Here is a 19,504-nt window from a genome sequence, read left to right on the forward strand (position 1 = left end):
TCGTTAATAAATTTTTAAAATTAATAATTGTAATAGTAATAATAATAGTAATACAGTAATAATTATGTTAATGAATTTTAGAATTATTCCTATTTCACTTTGCTACAACTAATTTATATAAGAATAATAAATAATAAAATAATAAAAATGAATATAATACATAATCATATAATAAGAACGTAATAAATATGATAATATTAGTAACATCATTGTTATTATTTCATTGTAGGGGAGACTGGGGCAAACCGGCCATGTTAACAGTTGTAAGGCTCTAGTAACTAATCAAACTAATGAAAAACCTTTTATAACAGCTTGTTGGAAAGGTCATCTAATTGCGCAACTTTTACCTAGAGACACATGTACCTCAAAAAGGTATTGTTTACACTGAAAAAAAAGTTCATTGAATCAAGTAAATGCATTTACTTGAGATACTTTACTTGAATCAAGCCAATATCATCTTAATGGAAGAAATTTATTTTCTTGTGCCAAGTAGTTATTAGCATTGGGCAATGTACTTGACATAAGAAAATGTGAGTTCCATACAAGCAAATAATGTTATTCTTTCAAAAAAAATATTTTACTTGCACGAAGTCCCAAAAAGTATTGAGACAAGAATATTATGTTCTTATGTTAAGTAAAGTACGTGGAGTCGTTTAGTTTCTTGAATCAAATCACTTTTTTGTTCACTTTAAAAACAGTTTTTACTTAATCCAACACTCATAGTCTTGAGACAAGAAAATCAGAATATTAATATAACTAAATATTTGTTTAAATTATATAAAAAGTTATATTGCTTCAAATAAACACGAATTAAACTAAATATTCTATCTACTTAGTGCATTTCTATATAATCTTTCTTGAATTAAGAATTTAGTATTTGGCAGAAGTAAATATGTTATTATCGCAACCCAATATTTTATTTTCCCGAAGTACCAAAAAGTATTCAATTAAGAATATTAGGTTATTAAGCAAAATAATAAAATATTGTCTGAAGAATTTTCATTTCTTGAATCAAATAGTTTTATGCATTTGCTTTGAATTAATTTTTTACTTAATACAAATCCCGTATTCTTGATCCAAGAAAATATTTCTCTCCAAATGGATGTGAAACTTAAATAGCAGTTTTTGAAAACCATCAAATGAGTCAGGATGGCATAGTCGTCTACGTTACTGCCTTTGGTGCGCGCAACTCGGGTTCAGTTCCTCGGACCGTGAAAAATTTTCATTCAAGGTATACTTGTTTTAGTTGTGTTAAGTATTAATTAAATATAAATGTGTATGTAAAATAAACATTATTTAAATAAATAATAAAAAATATAAATGTTAATAATAAATAAAAATGTTTGACTTAAGAATTAGACATGGCGGGATAAGGAAGGAGTGTAGGAGGGGGGGGGGGTAAATTCAAGTAAATATTTACTTGTATTGGAAAAATATTTTTTTGGTTCAACTCCATAAGTTTTCTCAAGTCAAGAAAATATTTTCTTGAGTTAATATATTTTACATTTCTTAGAAATCAATAAACTTCTTAGACGAATTCCATATTTTCTTGGACCAAGAACATATCGTCTCCTCACAATATAAATAATATTTTGATTTAAATCTTGTCTTACTTGATCCAATATTGCAAAGATTTGAATGAATCAAATGAAACAATTGATTTGACTACATATATTCTCAGAACAAGAAAATATTTTCTTCCTTTAATGTATTTTACATTTGTTACAAGTTGATTAATATATTGCTCGAATTCCATATTTTCTTGGATCAAGAATATATGCTCTCGTCCCAAATATACTATCTCAAGACAATCATTTACTTGAACCAATGCCGTAATTGACTTGTCCCTATTCAATTCCACGGTTTACTTGAAGCAAGTAAAATTTTCATGATTCAATACTATTTTTTTTTCAGTGTATTTGCTGCATCAATTTTAAAAAAATTTGCAAACTGGCCGATTTGACCCACCCCTGAGGTAAACCGGCCACCCCACTGGGGCAAACCGGCCAGTTTTTTTGTTTAGAGAATTAATTGTAAGGAAAACGTCACTAAATACACTGAAAAAAAACTAGTAGGTTTTACTACTTTTTAACTACTCTGTGTAGTACAATAGGTCCTCAACTGAATTTAAACGGTTCTATTAACTATATAAAAATAGTTAAACCAATGAAAAATGTAATTGGTAGTATGACATTTTGTGATTGTATTAACTCAATTTAAAAATGTTAAAACAACTCAAGATGAAAGTAGTAGATTTTACTACTTAAAGTGGTTCATTAGGCTTTAAGAACATTTTTTTGGTACAGTTAATAAATATTTTGCAATTGAAACTACTACTTTAAGTATAGTAAACTATACTACTGAAAGTGGTTCAATAGACCTTAAGAACATTTTTTTGTAGAATTAATAAATCTTTTGCAATTAAAACTACTACTTGAAGTAGTAGATTTTAGGGGAGGATGGGGCAAGGATAATTAGTGGCTCTATTGCCTACACGGCATGTTCAAAAACGGAACCATTTATCATATATACTTGTTTTAACACCAAAAGACGTCAAGAAAAATTTGATCTTGATGCGATATCATTTGTGGAAGCTACGTGTTTATTTGTGAAAATCCTGTTTTTTCTAAAATGTCTCAGTTCTGTTTAAAACACTGTTTCAGATATTAACTGTTTTAAATATTTATTTATGTCCAAAAAATTTTTTTGGTAGTGCTTTGAAGTGTTTTGAGGTGCTTTTATCCAATAAAATTAAAAAAAACCCCAAATTTAATGTCTTTTTTTGATTATTTTTCGTAAAAAGAATTTTAATAACTATCCTTGCCCCAATAGTGGGGCAAGGATAGTTAAATTTTTTTTTAAATTTTCCGCTAATATCTCGAAGGCATTGCAACCGGAACTCACATTTAATTCTCACTTAAGAGATTTGTAATTTAATTTCCAGTGATGATACATAAATCGCTGATGTTTTTCGGCTTAAGTTTTACATATATTTTTGAAATTATGGTAACTGTGACACAACATTTTGAAATAGTTATGCTTGGCTTCAAATCGCATTGACCATAAGAAAACAATTGGACCCATTTTTTTAATAATTGCTGCATAATGCACCATAAAGTGATGCTTTGGAAGTAATTTTTGTCCGAATTCTAATTTAAAAAGATAATGATGTTCTTTTACTAAAAGTTTTAATTGAGCGATCATTCCCACAGTAATAATAGGTGAAAAAACAATGTCCATAATCTTGAGAAGTAATTCTATTACTCTCAATTTTTCTATCACTTTGGAATAGGCAGGATGAGACGAAGACAGGAGGTCTCCTATTATAAGAGGTTAACATCGCAAAAGACACCAATTTTGGGCAGCTCGTTCCTCAATTAAACAGCCTAATTTTTCTAATGAAATGGGAGATTTGTCAATTAAGCTGTAAGAAAAAGAAGCAATTCGATTATTCAGTTTTTGTAGAGAAATTAGATTCAATTCTTCCACTATGAATCTGAGAAACAATTTTAGTTCGTAAGGCCCAATACCTTCTAAAATATCGTGCATTATGTCTGCTGTAATGCTATCAAAAATTTTAAAATATTTCAACTCATTTAATTTTGATATAAATTTAATTCCATCACAAAATTTTTTCTTCGACTCATCATAGTATTTTTCGTAACTAAACTTAGAACGATGGAGTTTCTCATTATCTACAAACATGTTTTGGGCGTCTTCTTTTGTAACAGTACAAATTTTGCAATAATGTTCAGCTATAAAAGATTCCATCAAACCCAATAAGCCATTTCCGCCTAAATTATCGAAACTAAGGGCACCGATGGTTCCTTTTATAACCCGATCAAAGACTTTTATTCCCATAATTTCAAATATTTTCAAATCTTTAATTAAAGGTTCTAAAATTTTGTTAAACCCAAAAGTCTTTATATCGTTATAGTGAAATAATGGTGCTAATTGAATATTCTGCAAACTAGAATTTTTATAAGAAGGTAAATTTCTTATAACAAAATAAAATGCTCCTATTTTATGAATTACTGTTTTGCTTCCTGTAGGGTTTACTGTTTCGAAATCATCATATTATAATTGGATAATGATAGAGGCCTCCTTGGATGATAGAAGTTCGTTATTGACAACATATGAACCATCGCGTATATCTTTAATTAAAAGTTCATCTTTCGTATGCGACGAATGCGATTTGTAGTATCTGTACAGAATTCATGTGAACTATTTGATATTTTTACAGAATTTCTATATGAATGTTGTATCATGTGTCTTCGAAAACTACTGTAGGTTTTATAAGTTAAAGAGCCCGAAGGAATACAACATTTTAAAGTTAAATTTTGTCCCAGTAAAAGAACATGTTCTCTATGTAAATGCCGAGTAGTATCGGAAACTGTCGAAAACCCTTGTGAACAGATGTAACATATAAACCTCATTTTGATTAATATATAACAAAAAAATAGAAATTAACAAACAGTCTCAAGGTTTAACTAAACGAATGGTTTTTTCTAATTATTCTCACTCAATTGAGTATCCATCGTCAACCAAGTTCGAACTTTTCTCATTTTAGCTGACAATTTGATTTTACTATCCATTCGGTAATAATGAATTTGCATGAATTCAAACATAACTTTTAGACTTGCGTGAAACTCTGTATCGAAAACGAAATGTGCTTTAAACAAAATGTCAAAAGCCTCACTTGGTAATTTTGCATCAATTGGTAGTTTGTGTCCTTCCAAACCGATGTAGTACGATATTATGGCAGTTTTGTTTATTCCTACCGCAATAAGGCAAGGTTGTGAAGAAGGGATTTTTAGGTCTTCTATTGGGATTTCATTCTAAAACATTGTCAAATATTATTTTATGATCCATACCGTAGGTTTAACATATATTTATTCTAAAATACTAATAAAACTGAAAAATATACTTCCAAATTTTCGAATATTAGATCTAGTTAACTTATTTTATCTGATGAAATACTATCATTCGATTTACACTAGAATCATCATCGTTGCTTGATTCACTCTTATCACAACCCTTCCTTCGTCGATTTGTCGGTAGTAGTAACTTCAATAAATGTATGTGAGCCTGAGTAACATGGTCCCATCCTTTACAAATAATAATAAATAATAAAAGATTCATTTAACGATTTCAATAAAATAATTATACAGATACAAATAAATAGTGAAAAATTGACAAAGATTTTAATGAAATAATATACTGTCGATTAAAATATTCAATACCTTGCTCTACTCGATTAAGTTTTTTCTTCAAGTTTTGATTTGCAACTTCAATTACTTTATCTTCGTTAAAATCTCTTTTCTCAACACCAGGATACATTAAACAGAAATCTTCACGTATCTAATGACAAAGATAAATTAAAAAATTATTTGATGAGTATATTTAAGTAATCTTATAAAAATTAACGCAAGCATGAGATAACTGACCAAATATAGGATATCAAGGAATCTCGGGAAATTTTCTATGATTTTTTGTAATTCGTTGCGTCTTAAATTATATGAGTATTGAAGAATTTCTAAAATTTCATTTTTCTGTAATGTTTTGCAAGCATTTAATTTTGCATAAAACTTAATTTCTCTTTTAACGTTTTAGGATCCACTTTGATTTCACGAATTTCGTTTACATTTATTATTTCCGGTTGAATCACAGAATTTGTTTCAGCATTTACATAATTTTTTTATTTTTGTCTACCTTATTCCTGTTCAATGTTTTTAATCTCCACAAAATATAACCACTTTTTGATACAGGGTCGTAAAAAGCTTCCTAGAAAATATTTAAAACTTGTATTTTTAACGTAGAATTTAACTGATGTGTAAAATCGAATCACAATTTTCTATGAACGAAAAAACTTGATATATAAAAAAACTGATCATTATAAATTTCATATTAAAAATTATTATATTTTATTCCAGAAAAAACCTAAACAGCGAAAATTTTTATATTTAAAAGAATTTTTTCATAACCCTCATGTAGTAAAAATATCAACATTTAAAGTGTAATTGTTTCGAGAATTTATGATAACACCACCAAAAACGTTCAAGTTACAAAAAGAACCAAAAATTTACAGATATATTTTTTTGAATATGCAGCTTTTTTCACCAAAAATTTAAAATTGTGCTAAAATTTCGTTTGTAATAATATTAAAAAATAAACTTACATAACCTTTTGTAGACCCTGGATCTTTTAAACTGGGAAATTCCTCAATAATTGATTTTGCACACTGTATTTTTTCATCTCTAGTCGGATAATTACCACAAACTTTTACTAAGTTGGCAACAGCAATATTTACTAATTGTCTGCGACTATGTATCGTTAATGTAGAATTTTTTTGTATTCAACTAAAATTTTCTTTCCAGCAGAGATTTCTAAAAGGGCTTGTTTCAAGCTCTACAATAAATTAGAAAAGAAAATATAACTTTAAAAAGAAGTAAACAGAAATTTGGAAAGTAAAATATATTTTTCATTGCAGTTTTGAAAAGAAATTTAAATATTATTGATACTAATAATAGTAATAATAATAAAAAGTACCAAAATAGCGAAAAGGCGCATCTTTTTTTCCTTTGAAATTTTTTTATAAAACGAATATTTTAGTTTCTAGAGACCAAAAACTGAGAAATTTAAATTGTTAAATTTAATTAAGTTTTAAAACATAATTTTTTAATTTTAATAATGTAGTACTTTTCAAAATTCAAAATTTTGAATTTCAATTTTCATCACTTTTTTGAATGTTTGACTGGCTCTACGGAGTCCATCCGAGCGGAGAGCGAGTTCTAATTTCCAGCTCCTCATATATTCATTTTAACGAGTACTATTCACTAAAAACTTCTATTTTCCTTTTATTTTTTATGTAAAAAAATCAATTTATTGGTTAATAAAAAGGAAATTACATACCTGTAGATTTTCAGTACAATTTTCACTTGAAAAATTATCAGCTGCTTCCAGGATTGAATTACAAGTGACAAAGAGTGAGTCGTTGAGTTCTATAAATAATGGTTGTCATAATATCATCACATACTGGCATTAACAAGGTCTTTACACTCAATAGATTTCCCGGTTTCTGTCGCCACTTTAACCCACTTTTTCACATTAGCACAAGACACTTTTTTCAATATTGACATTGTAACAGCAGAAGTTTCATTACCTTTGTTAAAAAATATTACGGGAACTGGACAAAGTGTGCAAGTAGCTGAGTCTGCTTGAGCGTCAGCCATTTCGGATTGTAGGGAGATCACGTGACTATGCGCAATGACGAAATAACTCGCGCGGGAGTTGATGCGCAACTATTGAACCACTTTAAATAGTAAAAGCTACTACTGAAAGTAGTAGGTTTAATTGGAAACGATTTGTAAATTTTACATCAAAAACGTTTTTCAAGCTTATTGAATTAATTAAAATAGTAAAAAATTACTACTTAAAGTAGTAGTTTTAATCACAAAAGATTTGTTAATTCTACAACAAAAATGTTCTTAAAGCCTATTGTACCACTTTGAGTAGTAAAATCTACTACTTAAAGTAGTACACAGGAAAAAATAAGTTTTGTTTCAAACCCGAAAAGAAGCTAGTTTCAATATGGGACACAAACTAGACCGAATATAGTTTCTAACTCGCTCATAGAGTATATAATTTATATATTTTTATATTTGTGAGAAAATTGTAATAAAATTATGTTGTATATATAACATTATTTTCACACTGATAACAATTAAAGCTGAATTTATAGGACACAAACAACAATTCATGATATGAAAATGTTTTATAAACATAGTTTTTAAATTTTTTATACAGGAATGAATATGTAAGTCTTTTGAATTAATTCTTTTAGTTCCGATTAACTATAGAGGCGTCACATTTTTTGAAAGGCTTCCATTACACTTTACACTCGGGCACTTTTGTTGTACGTCTAGTTACAACTCACTAGTATCTAGACCTCATGGGCTTGATTGAAGACTTTTAACGTCTCATTTCTAGCGAATAAAATTTTGTATTGAGTCCAAGACCACAAAGGCTTGTTTTGAATCTAATGGAACTAAATATTTGTCATATTAATATCTCGTTTTTCATTAAGACCGTAACGGCTTCTAATCAAAATAAAAAATTAGACTATGCTCGGAGTAAGACTTTTTTTTCCTGTGTAGTTTTAACTGAAACGATTTGTAAATTCTACATCAAAAATCTTCTTTATGTTTATTGAATTAATTAAAATAGTAAAAATCTACTACTTAAAGTAGTAGTTTTAATTACAGACGACTTGTTAATTCTACAACAAGAATTTTATTGAAGCCTAAAAAAGCTTAGAAATTAATAAAAAATTTACAACTCAAAAAGTAGTTATATTAATTAAAGAAAATAATTACTTTTACTACATTTCATATAACTGGTGAATCGTAGTTGGATTTACTACTCTTCAAATTTTGAGTTGACTACAATTCCACTTGTTTTTACTACCTTAAAAAAGTTAATTTTACTACTGACCTGTAGTTGTACTTTAACTACATATTTACGTAAAATTAACTATTACTTATTAACTTCTTAAAAATAGTTACATTAACTACATGAACATGATTAGATTAAATAAAAAAGTAGTTATTTTAACAACTTTCTAGTCAACTACCTAATGGTAGTTGAATTTCTCGGCAACATTTTTTTCAGTGTATAAAAAATCAATAAACAATCTTTCCAATAAGGAAAATAATAAGATAGGATTAAATTTCAATTAAAGGAATATCTTATTTATTATAAAACAAATATTTTCAACTAATTGTTGTCGTTCACGAAGAAACGTCTGTCGGTGAACTTTTTAAAACTTCGTAAATCTCCATAAAGTGGACAAAGATTCACGAAAGCGTGCACGAAGTTTTCTAGCCGATAGGTAATCTTCGTGAATTTCTGTTGCAAGGGAAACTGATATAGGCCGGTTTGCTCCACAGACCAATTTTGACAATTAAGACCTGTATAAAAAAATTTTAATAAATATTTCACGATTTTCTCACAAATTGCTTATGAACAGATCCGGAAAAATTTCTAGCGGAAGCGAAAAAACAAACTTTTTTTTATAAAATTGCATAAACACAATTAAAAAAGGTCAAACTGAAGAAATAAGTTATTCTTAATATAGTCATTTCAAATTTATAATTGACATATTTTTAAGTTTGCCCTCATTTTTTGACCTTCCAAATAAGACCTCTTTTCGCCCTTAAAATAATACTTTCTTTTACAGTGTATTCATATTATGTGATTATTACTTTCATTAAAACATCCACTATACATAAGTTAATTGAACTGCTTATTTTAATACAAAATCTTCAATAAATTAAACATAGGTACCCGGGTGCCTCGTCCGTCCATAGAAGGTATTTTTTTCCTCAGTTCCATAAAGGTTAAATTAGAATATTTGTTGTATAAAATTATTATTAAATTATTACAATTTTTATTCCATACAAAAATATACAACTGTTTAAAGTTTCTGGACACATCCCTGAATATTCGCTCACTAATAGCTTTTTAATGAATCACTCTAAGGCGGAATGTGCTAATTGCTTTCCACCTTAGAGGTGTTTGACTGTAAAACGTTTAATGCGAAACATTTCTTGTAGTTATTTATTCATTTATTTTCACGGGTTGTTCAAAGTATATAACTAAATTTAAATCGTTTTTTTCTTATTTCAAGATTTAAAGATTCGGTGGATACCCTATAAAATTTTAACATTAACTTTTTAATGATAAATATTTGTAGTGTGTTTGATATAATACTTTGGAAAATTGTAACGTGTGTTGAATTAAAGATGTGATACAATTTTTTTAATTACAATCAAATTTTTAAAAGTTCAAATTAACAAAAGATCGAATTTCTAAATAAACTTTCAAATTTTTATTTTATAGAATTTTCAAATTTTTTGATCTTTTAGTACTTAAAATTTTCAAATGTTTAAATAACTAAAAGATGGAATTTCTAAAAAAAACAAATTATCAAAAAATCAACATTTTAAAAGTTCTTATTATTTATATCATATATATTATGATAACTATATTATAAACAAGCAAAGTAAAATACAGTCAAACTCCTCTAAGGTGGAAAGCAATTAGCACATTCCGCTTTAGAGGGGTTCATTAAAAAGCTATTAGTGAGCAAATATTTTAGGATGTGTCAAGAAACTTTAAACAGTTGTTTCTTTTTGTATGGAATAAAAATTGTAATAATTTTATACAACAAATATTCCAATTTAATAGAAATATAAAACTTTTTTTCTTTTAATTTTGATGTTCAAATCAAATTTTTAAAATCGAATTTTTTTAAATACATAATTTTATATTATAAATATAAAAATATAAATTATATTTTTGGGGATTACGTATCATTTTAATTAAAAAAATCTTATTTTTATTTCAATAATATAAAAGATATTAAAAAAGGAAAAAAATATAACATATAAATTCACTTTGTTGAGAAGTAAGGGGCACTCGAAGCTTTCGGCACAGAGTTTTCCGTTACTCACACATTCACAACTCTCACCGACACAGCACCGCTCGCTGTGATTCCATCTTAGAGAGATTTCACCTTACAGGAGTTTGACTGTAAATATGATATATGAAATGTGAAATCAGATTTAAATTATCCTGCCAACTATGCGCGTATAGTTTGAGGAAGATATTTTTCCCCTTACAGTTCGTTGATTAGGTTAGTTGGTTAGGTTGCTTTGTTTATGTCTTCGGCGCGCGGTGTCCCGGGTTCTATCCCCGGTCCCTTCAATTTGTTTTCAAAATTGTCTTCTCAATGTTATAGGATCCAGAAAAGTAACCCAGTGGGCAAAAAACCATGTTCGTTTTAAAAACGTTTTAATAACATTTTTAGAACGTTTCATCTCTGCCAAATAATGTTCTAGAACATTATTTGAAGATCTATGTTCTTAAAATGTTTCAGAACATTATTTGGCAGACATGGTTTTTTTTCCACTGGGAAGTTGGTTGAATACGAAGTTAGAAATTAAGGGGTTAGTTCCACATCTCAGTGACTTTTCTTAAACATTTTTTTTTATTAGGTATAAAATTTATTTTATTTACTTCAAACTTTTTATACCTAAAAAAAGTGGCTTTAAACTATTAAAAAAAATTTTTATTCCTTAATTATTATGGATTATCTTGCTGTCATAGCCGCCTAAAAATTCCCCTATTTGTGATTGGCGTACACGATATCTGCAATTCAGGTCATCAAAAAATAAAATTTTTGATATTTTCTTAAAACCAAAAAATTAAATTCCAGAAATCTGAAAGTTCTCCACACAGCACTGAATGCTCTGCAGGCAATAATCACAACTTTTTTTTGCCAGTAATCAGAGTTTTGTTTCATATTATTTGACAACAGATTATTCAGAGCTACGAATGTAGTAATAAATTCTTTGCTCGAAGTCGTGACTGCTGCTCTCACAACTCTGACTACTAAGTAGATTTTTTTTAGAATTAAAAAAATAAAAGAACATTTAACCTTTAATAAAAAATAGATAACAATAAACAGATAAACAAGCGTTCAAGACAATTTTAATCAATTTTAGATGTTTTCTAATATTTTTATAAAAAACAGATTATTTGACTAAAATTATTTATATTTAATTAAATAAGAAGTAATAAACTTTAATAATATTAAAAAATTACTTTTTATTAATAAACGTAAGAAATAATAATTTTTTTTACTTCACGAGATAAATATTTAAAATAATAATGTTGAAATTTATTATTTTTTAATCATAATTATCTATAAATTTAGATTAGGTTGTAATTTGATATTAGCTAAGAAATCTTAAAATCTCGAAACTTGTGAAATACAAATAAATATTAAAAATTTACCAATAATAATTTATTTTAAAACTAATTATTTATTATTTCATTATAATATAATAACTTTATTTGCTATATAACTGAAAATTTTTTAAAAAAGCGATAGTTTTTAAACAGAATTTTTAAAGTCTTTATTTCTGTTATTCATTAACATTTAACTGTTTATAAACATGACAATTAAAATCAATATTTGACAAGAAAAAATAACCATGGCTATCTTCTTCTTAATTGACGTTAAACGTTTCTTTGTTTTCTAAATTCTAAAAAATTGTTTTGAGAATAAGCAAATTTACGAAAACATGTCCTTTTTCAAGAAAATACCCCCTTCCGCGTCAGGATACATTACATACGCATGTATATATGCTTTTATATACATATATGTATACTTTGATATATATATATTAATACTTATAGAAAACAAAAATACAATTTTTTTTTATTCAACATTTTTTTATTATACTTTTGTATTTAGTTTATAATAAGTACTATTGTAGGAAAGGGCATGTCCCGTTAATTTGAATAAATAAAAATAAATAAATAAAATAAACATCAGAATCCAAAAAGTTTTCAGACACACATTTACCCTGGATAGTCTGTAAATATGGTGGTACAATTTAAATTGAAGGACATTTAATACTTTATTAATCAGGACTTTAGAAAATACAAAAATTCTATATTGTATAAAGTTTTCTTTTCTCGGAAAAAATTTAAAAAATCCATTTTTTTCGAGTTATCAGCCATTGACAATAGATCTACATTTACAAAACTGAAATTTTGAAAATTCATAACTCAAAAATTTGTCAAAAAAAATACGTATCTCTTTTTTTTCACTACAGAACAAGAAAAAAATATATTTTGACGATTTTAAAGGGTCGACGGAATCTCACGTGAAATCGCCCATCTACAGTAAGAAAAGTACCATGTTAGTCACAGCCCATGAGTGCGAGTGAGAAAAACTTATGCGTAACGCATGCTTTCCTATGACTACACTTGTGCTTTTCTTACTGTATATCTCCAGTAAACTTCAATTATAATAACGTTTTTTTAACTGTACGTTTAAATTTTCGTGGGCCAAGTCCCAACTGCTTTTTGGATCTATGTCTGGTTCTTGCACTAAGGTACTTAGGGGGTTAGGGAACAATAAACCACAAAAAAATCTCATACAAAACAATGTCAATTAAAGTTGCTTCGGACACACCGTGATGGGATATTAGGAGGCGTTTCCCTTGAAAAAGAGAGAAAAGTGTAATGTAATTTTCGTGATTTAAATTAAATGGAAACTCTTGAGAATTCGACTAAATTAACTAATAATTTGAACATAATTTATATCAATACATATAACTATGATAATGCTTTCGGATATTTGTGTACCACTTTAAACGTTAGGGATATCTGTAAAAGAAGATGAAAATTATTGTAAACAAAAGTTTTAGATTTTTTATGCAAATTATAAATGTTTATTTTTAGACACTTTAAGTTATAAAGAGTAAATAAAAGTTTAAAATATTGAATTTTCAAACTAGAATTATAGAAAAAAGATTAACGTAATTATTATTTAAACAGAGTGATGCAGCAAACCTCTAATGGTGGACCTGTTTCTTCCAGTCCTCAGCAAAATGGTGGGACATCAGATTCTGGTGGACCTCAGACAAATGGCAATATATCTACAGAAACGGACAACGATGTAAATGGGCTCAACGGTGAAGCGAGCCCTTCCTTAGGACTACCGAAAGTCATGGACAAAACAAACCAAGACATTGTGCGTCTTATTGGGCAACATTTAAAAACAGTTGGTCTTGAGTATGTGCTTTTCATTCACTTTATAATAAACTTTTCTCTATTTTCTTTACTCTGCATCGATTTATGACTGTCTTAAATGTTCTCTGATGAGAGAGAGTTGAATTTATTGTTTATTTATCAGTGACCTTCATGTAAGTAGAATTTTGATTTCGTTTCTTTCGATATTTGAAACGAAACGAAAATAGAATGTACTTTTGATTCCGTTTATTGAACTATACGAAAGTATAATTTACTTTTGATTCCGTTTGGGGAACGAAACGAAAATCCGTCAGATTACTCTTCGTACTAAAAAAAATTCCAATTCATTTATTTCAATCAGAAAACCGGAAGTAATCTGATGGATTTTTTTACGCTCACCAAACAGAATCAAAACTAAGTTGATTTTTGATTCTAATTTCGGAATCAAAACTTAAAGAAAGTTGACTTTTGATTCTAATATTCCGATCAGAAGCAAATCAAAAGTGTTTCTGAATTTTGTTTTGATTCCGTGAAGGTCCCTCTTGTTATATTCACTCATATCAGCATAAATGAAAAAAAGCATAAACGTTCTCAGAGTTTAAAGTTAACACTATTAACTTGTTGAAAGTTAGAAAAGTAAATTTGCTGGAAGTTTTACTTTGTAATTTTACACAAAATTTCTATGGTAAACTTAAAAATCTATTTTCATGTGCAGTTGTTTTCTATGGCAGCTAGGGCTGCGCAATATTTTTTAATTACATTTGCCTACAGAGAAGGTATAGCTGTAATAAAGTACATACATGTTGAAGAAATTTTTTTTTTAATTTTAAATTTATCAGATAAAACTTGTAAAATTTATGCAAACTTACTAAAAAAATTTTCGGCAAATTTAGCTTTATAAATTTCAGCAAGTTAACACTGTTAACTTAAAAATCTGAGAATATTTAAAACTTCTGGGAAGTTAACAACAGGAAGATAAATAGATGGTAAAAACTTATGATCCTAAGATGGTAAAAAATAGATGTTATCCGGTACCATTATTATGCTACTCGGTACTATCAAAAATGTTACAAAAAGTATGGTTATGTTACTCCGTACAATCTGGATAGTAACTGATAGAATCTAGATATATGTCCGTATATGTAAGATCAAATATGATACCTGGTACTATCTAGATAGCACCCCGTACCATCTATTTCTCTCCGTGAAGAGGTTAACAATGTTAAGTTCTGAACTTATGGCCGTTAGCCTGTTGCAAACTTCGGTGTTCGTTCAGTAGTTTATTGCCATACGAATCAATTTGCAAATAAAAACGATAAAAATAAATAATGTAGAATAAAGAATATAAGAAAAGTTATGAATATAAAAAATGTATCCATAATTAAAGTAAATGAAGAAAATGAGATTTTGAATCTCCATTTGAATCTTCGAAATTATCGAAATGTTTGATTGATTTCTTTGAAATATGATATACTATGAGGTTTTAGAAAAAGTATGAAACTAATTGTGTATTTTAGCCGAACCGCGGATTTGCTAATGCAAGAATCAGGTTGTCGTTTGGATCATCCAGCAGCCGCGAAATTTCGGCAACATGTTATGGATGGAGATTGGAATAAGGCCGATCATGATCTCAACGAACTTAAGTCTTTTTTGAATGGTGCTAGCCAAAGTCTAGTCGTAAGCTTCGATCATTTAAATAATTTTAGCACATGAGTATGGATTAATAGATGATAATATTAATTGACGTTCTGTAGGAAATGAAGTTTTTGCTGTTGGAACAAAAGTATCTGGAATACCTTGAAGAGGGTCTGGTATTAGAAGCATTACAAGTTCTTAGAAATGAACTAACACCTTTAGGGCATAATACTGGTCGCGTTCATCAGCTATCAGCTTTCATGATGTGCAGTGATCGCGATGAACTACAGGTTTAGGAAAATTTAAATTACCTTGTAAAATTTTTAACGAAAATAATTTAATTGATATTTCGTAATTAATGATGATTTTTCTCTTAATAGACACGAGCGGGATGGGACGGCAAAGGTTCAGCTTCAAGGGCTGCTTTGATGGATAGGTTACAAAGGTATCTTCCTCCTTCAATTATGCTACCTCCTCGTCGCCTTCATTCTCTTCTCTGTCAAGCTGTAGAAATGCAAAATCAACAGTGTACATACCACGTCACACATTGTCAGGTGTGGATTGCGCAATTCATACTTGATTACTCTATCATTTAATTTAACACTGTGAAATATTTCTCTTTTATTTTACAGTCGGGTTTAGAAAGTGCATCGTTGTTAGTGGACCATAGTTGCAGCAAAGAAGAATTTCCTTGTCATACCACACAAATTCTTAACGACCATTGTGATGAAGTATGGTACTGTAAATTTTCACCTGATGGTCTTAAACTGGCGACGGGCTCCAAGGACATGACAGTTATTATTTGGGACGTTGATCCAGTAAGAAAATTTATTATTTCTATTAATTCTTAAATTAACCAAAAAACACAAATATACAAATCGTGATGATGTTGGAAACTACACAATAACGCATTTCTACAGTATTATAATATATATTATTATATTTATATATAATAGTATTATAATATATAAATATTATTCAAGTTTTTGTATGTAAACTGAAAGCAGATATACTATAACTTCGCATACATGTAGAACCGCTGTTAGGCGGCACGAACATGCGCAGATCCTCACGCAGAAAAACTGCTAGAACACATGTTCACGGCACGCTGACACGAAAAACTAAACAGCTGACTGATCGAGAGGGGCTAAAACGCTGACAGATACCAAACAATATAAATAACGATTTACATCGTTACATAGTTCATTTAGGGCTCGTTAGATGTTGATTTCGATAAGCACCTCGGCTACGACTCGTTCAACAAACATCGCTGTCAATAAATAAAAGCACACTTATATCCCCTGATGCACAATGTACTGTTATTTGACACAGAATTATATGATGATTCGCGTCGTGACTACTGTACGACGTAGACGTATTTTGTTATATATTTGTTTGCGGGACTGTTTTTCCTGCTTTTAAATTCTATTAAAATATTAAAAAGTTCTTATGTTTTTAAAATTCAGTGAAAATTATCTTAATGACAATATTTATTAATATATGTTAAATAAGTTGTGGCAATATTACATACGAAGTAAAAATTTGGATTGATTTACTAACACATAATATTAGCATGTGGAAAGTTTGTAATACATGGATAAGATTGATTTTGGCTTACATTGGATTGCATATGACACAATAAATAGTTAAATAAATTATGGATTTTTTCTGGCAGTTTTATTAAAGGTATCACAGTAAACAAATGCTACTACACGCATTTACAATAAAAACAACTTATTAAATTTTTGCCTACAAAATATATATTTACAGCTTGCTTTCCTTATAATTTTCTTTTCTCACAAATATTCAAATATAACTATTCAATTACCTCGCATCTAATCCACCCAACAATCAGCGTTACTCGGAAATTATGCCACCACCATACTTGGTCTTTTTGAAGTGTGCTGGACGTAATGAAAATATTGGGAAATTTAGTCCCATATCATTGGCCAAGATGATACGCGATATTGTTGCTGGAAATGTTAAAATCTACCCTAATGGAATTAACAGTGTTAAAATATTCTGTGAAAATTTTTTAGATGCTAATCAATTATTAGAAAATTTTGCACATCCTCAATCTAGATATATAGCTTCCCCCCTTTCAACACTTTTTAATAAAAGGGAATACATAAAACCAATTGACCTAGATTTGGGAATTTTTGACCTTGCAACAATCATTGACCCTAAGTCAAGTAGCAATATTATTAAATTAAAACGAAGGACTGACTATAATAAAAAACCTATAGATTCGGTTGAAATTACTTTCTCCACCACTTATATTCCAAGAACAGTATCAATAATTAATTTTATGTTCAAGGTCAGTCCTATAATTATTCCACCAAAACGTTGCTTTAGATGTCAAATATTTTACCACACTGCTGAACAATGTCAATCTACTCACCCCATTTGTAAATTTTGTGCTGAATGGCATGAATCCGATCAGTACCAGAATTGTAACCCAAACCCTAAATGTAATAATTGCAAAAATAAGCATTTTGCCTCATCAAATGAATGCCCAATATTTAAATATGAATTTCAAGTTGCCAGAACCACTTACTTACGTAATCTTAGCTTTCTGGATGCAGAATTTTAGCTGGCTGGAAGGGGTATTCATCGCCCTATCAGAACATCTTCGACTAACAGTGAAAAAGAATTAATGGAAAATTCTAACAACTCTCACGACAGTCCTTCTAAGTTACAAGGAATGTCCAAAGATCCAAGGGAAAATTTTAAAACGCGTTACAATCCTACCAGCCCCATACTGCCATCTACTTCTCTTGTTGCTAGTTCTCCATTTCCTAGGCATAATAAAACTAATGGATTAAAGGATTTCTCAAAGAAATAAATAATTTAATTTAATTAATGTATTATTTAAATATTGAGAATTTGTGATAACAATTATAACTGGCTTACCCGTGGAATACACATTGTAGATACCCAATTTGAACTTGCATTATAAATTAAAAAATTCTATTGACCCTTCAATGGAAGTAAGCGCATTTGGAGTGTGGTCAGAGCTTTCAATTCTCGTAACATTGCAAAATCAACCCAGGTATATAATGATCCTAACTCACCCGAATTACTCAATCTTCAAAATGAACTTGCTCGACCTGACTTACCTCCCATCACAATACCATATGCTGATGATTCAGATATGGAAAATATCATGAACCTCCCTTTTTGTATGGATCATTTAAGCAGAGCGCTTACTTCTTGCACTAAGGATACCTCTCCGGGTATGGATCTCATTTCTTACAAAATAATTAAAAAACTAACTAAAGCTGGATTAGAACTATTGCTTAGGGTTTTTAATAATATGTATAAGTACTCGGAATTCCCGGATGAGTGGAGAGAAACCAAAGTGACATTTATCCCCCAACCGGGTGGAAATGGTTACCGTCCAATATCTCTAACCTCTAATTTATGTAAGCTTTTAGAGAAAATGGTACATTTTCGTTTTGAATATTTAATTGATCATCATCGATGGCTCCCGTCATGCCAATATGGATGCAGGAAAACGCGATCCTCTATGGACTGTGTTGCTATGGTTACTATTGATATTATGCAAGTGTTATGTGATATTATGTAGGCAAATCGGTTTTGGCTTTGTCGCTTGACATAAACTGTGTTATACCTAAAATTCTCATTCAACAATTAACGGAACTTGGATTACCTTCACGAATTTTAAATTTTGATAATTTTCTTACAACAAGAAGAGACCTCTACTTACCTCCTGACCAAACAGAACCATCTATCGCAGGAATAGGTGTTCTACAAGGTGGAGTACTTGCACCCCTTTTGTTTAATCTTTATACAAGCCGTATATTACATCATGTTGGACCCAATATCAAGGTTGGCATATATGTTGATGATGTATTCCTTTACACTGATTGTCGAGACTACGAGGAAGGTCTGAAGACTATAAAGAATTCTTTAACGTTACTTAACCCTTGGCTACAATCTATAGGCAAAAAACCAAAAGCCTATATATATAATTCTGGTATCTTTTCTACTTATATTCGAGTTGCACCTTTAATGAATTTGGGATCTTTACCTGGGAAACCTTTGTACTTTGATTTTAATTGGGGTTTGCATCAACTAAAGGTCACCTGTGATACTACTTTTGTCACACCTTAAAGCAATCTGAACAAAGATACCAATTATTGCAGGATTTTCTAACTGAAAATTACATTGGATACACACACATATACACTGATGGGTCTTTTAACGAGAAAAATGGAAATACTGGTCTTGCATATTA

The 19,504-nt window shown here is 29.2% G+C and overlaps 1 protein-coding gene and 1 long non-coding RNA gene across 3 annotated transcripts in view; one reads left to right on the forward strand and one right to left on the reverse strand.

The window, feature by feature from the left end:
- Positions 1–19,504, forward strand: part of LOC127288748 (WD repeat-containing protein 26) — a 61,459-nt gene that overhangs the window by 11,143 nt on the left and 30,812 nt on the right. Inside the window, exons 2-6 of one of the 2 annotated variants that reach the window (XM_051316386.1) lie at positions 13,456–13,650; positions 15,126–15,285; positions 15,363–15,533; positions 15,624–15,797; positions 15,876–16,061. In XM_051316386.1, the coding sequence (XP_051172343.1) occupies positions 13,456–13,650; positions 15,126–15,285; positions 15,363–15,533; positions 15,624–15,797; positions 15,876–16,061 (886 nt within the window). Of the gene's footprint in view, positions 1–13,413; positions 13,651–15,125; positions 15,286–15,362; positions 15,534–15,623; positions 15,798–15,875; positions 16,062–19,504 lie in introns of both variants that reach the window. The other variant, XM_051316385.1, reaches the window with a different exon arrangement.
- Positions 5,351–7,202, reverse strand: LOC127288750 (uncharacterized). The gene is made up of 3 exons (XR_007844085.1): positions 6,913–7,202; positions 6,179–6,408; positions 5,351–5,784 (listed from the first exon to the last, which is right to left on the reverse strand). It is a non-coding gene; the product is annotated as an uncharacterized LOC127288750 (long non-coding RNA).

Source organism: Leptopilina boulardi, unplaced genomic scaffold, assembly GCF_019393585.1.
Source record: "Leptopilina boulardi isolate dan_hultmark-lab unplaced genomic scaffold, ZJU_Lbou_2.1 LbouV2_393, whole genome shotgun sequence".
NCBI lineage: Eukaryota > Metazoa > Arthropoda > Insecta > Hymenoptera > Figitidae > Leptopilina > Leptopilina boulardi.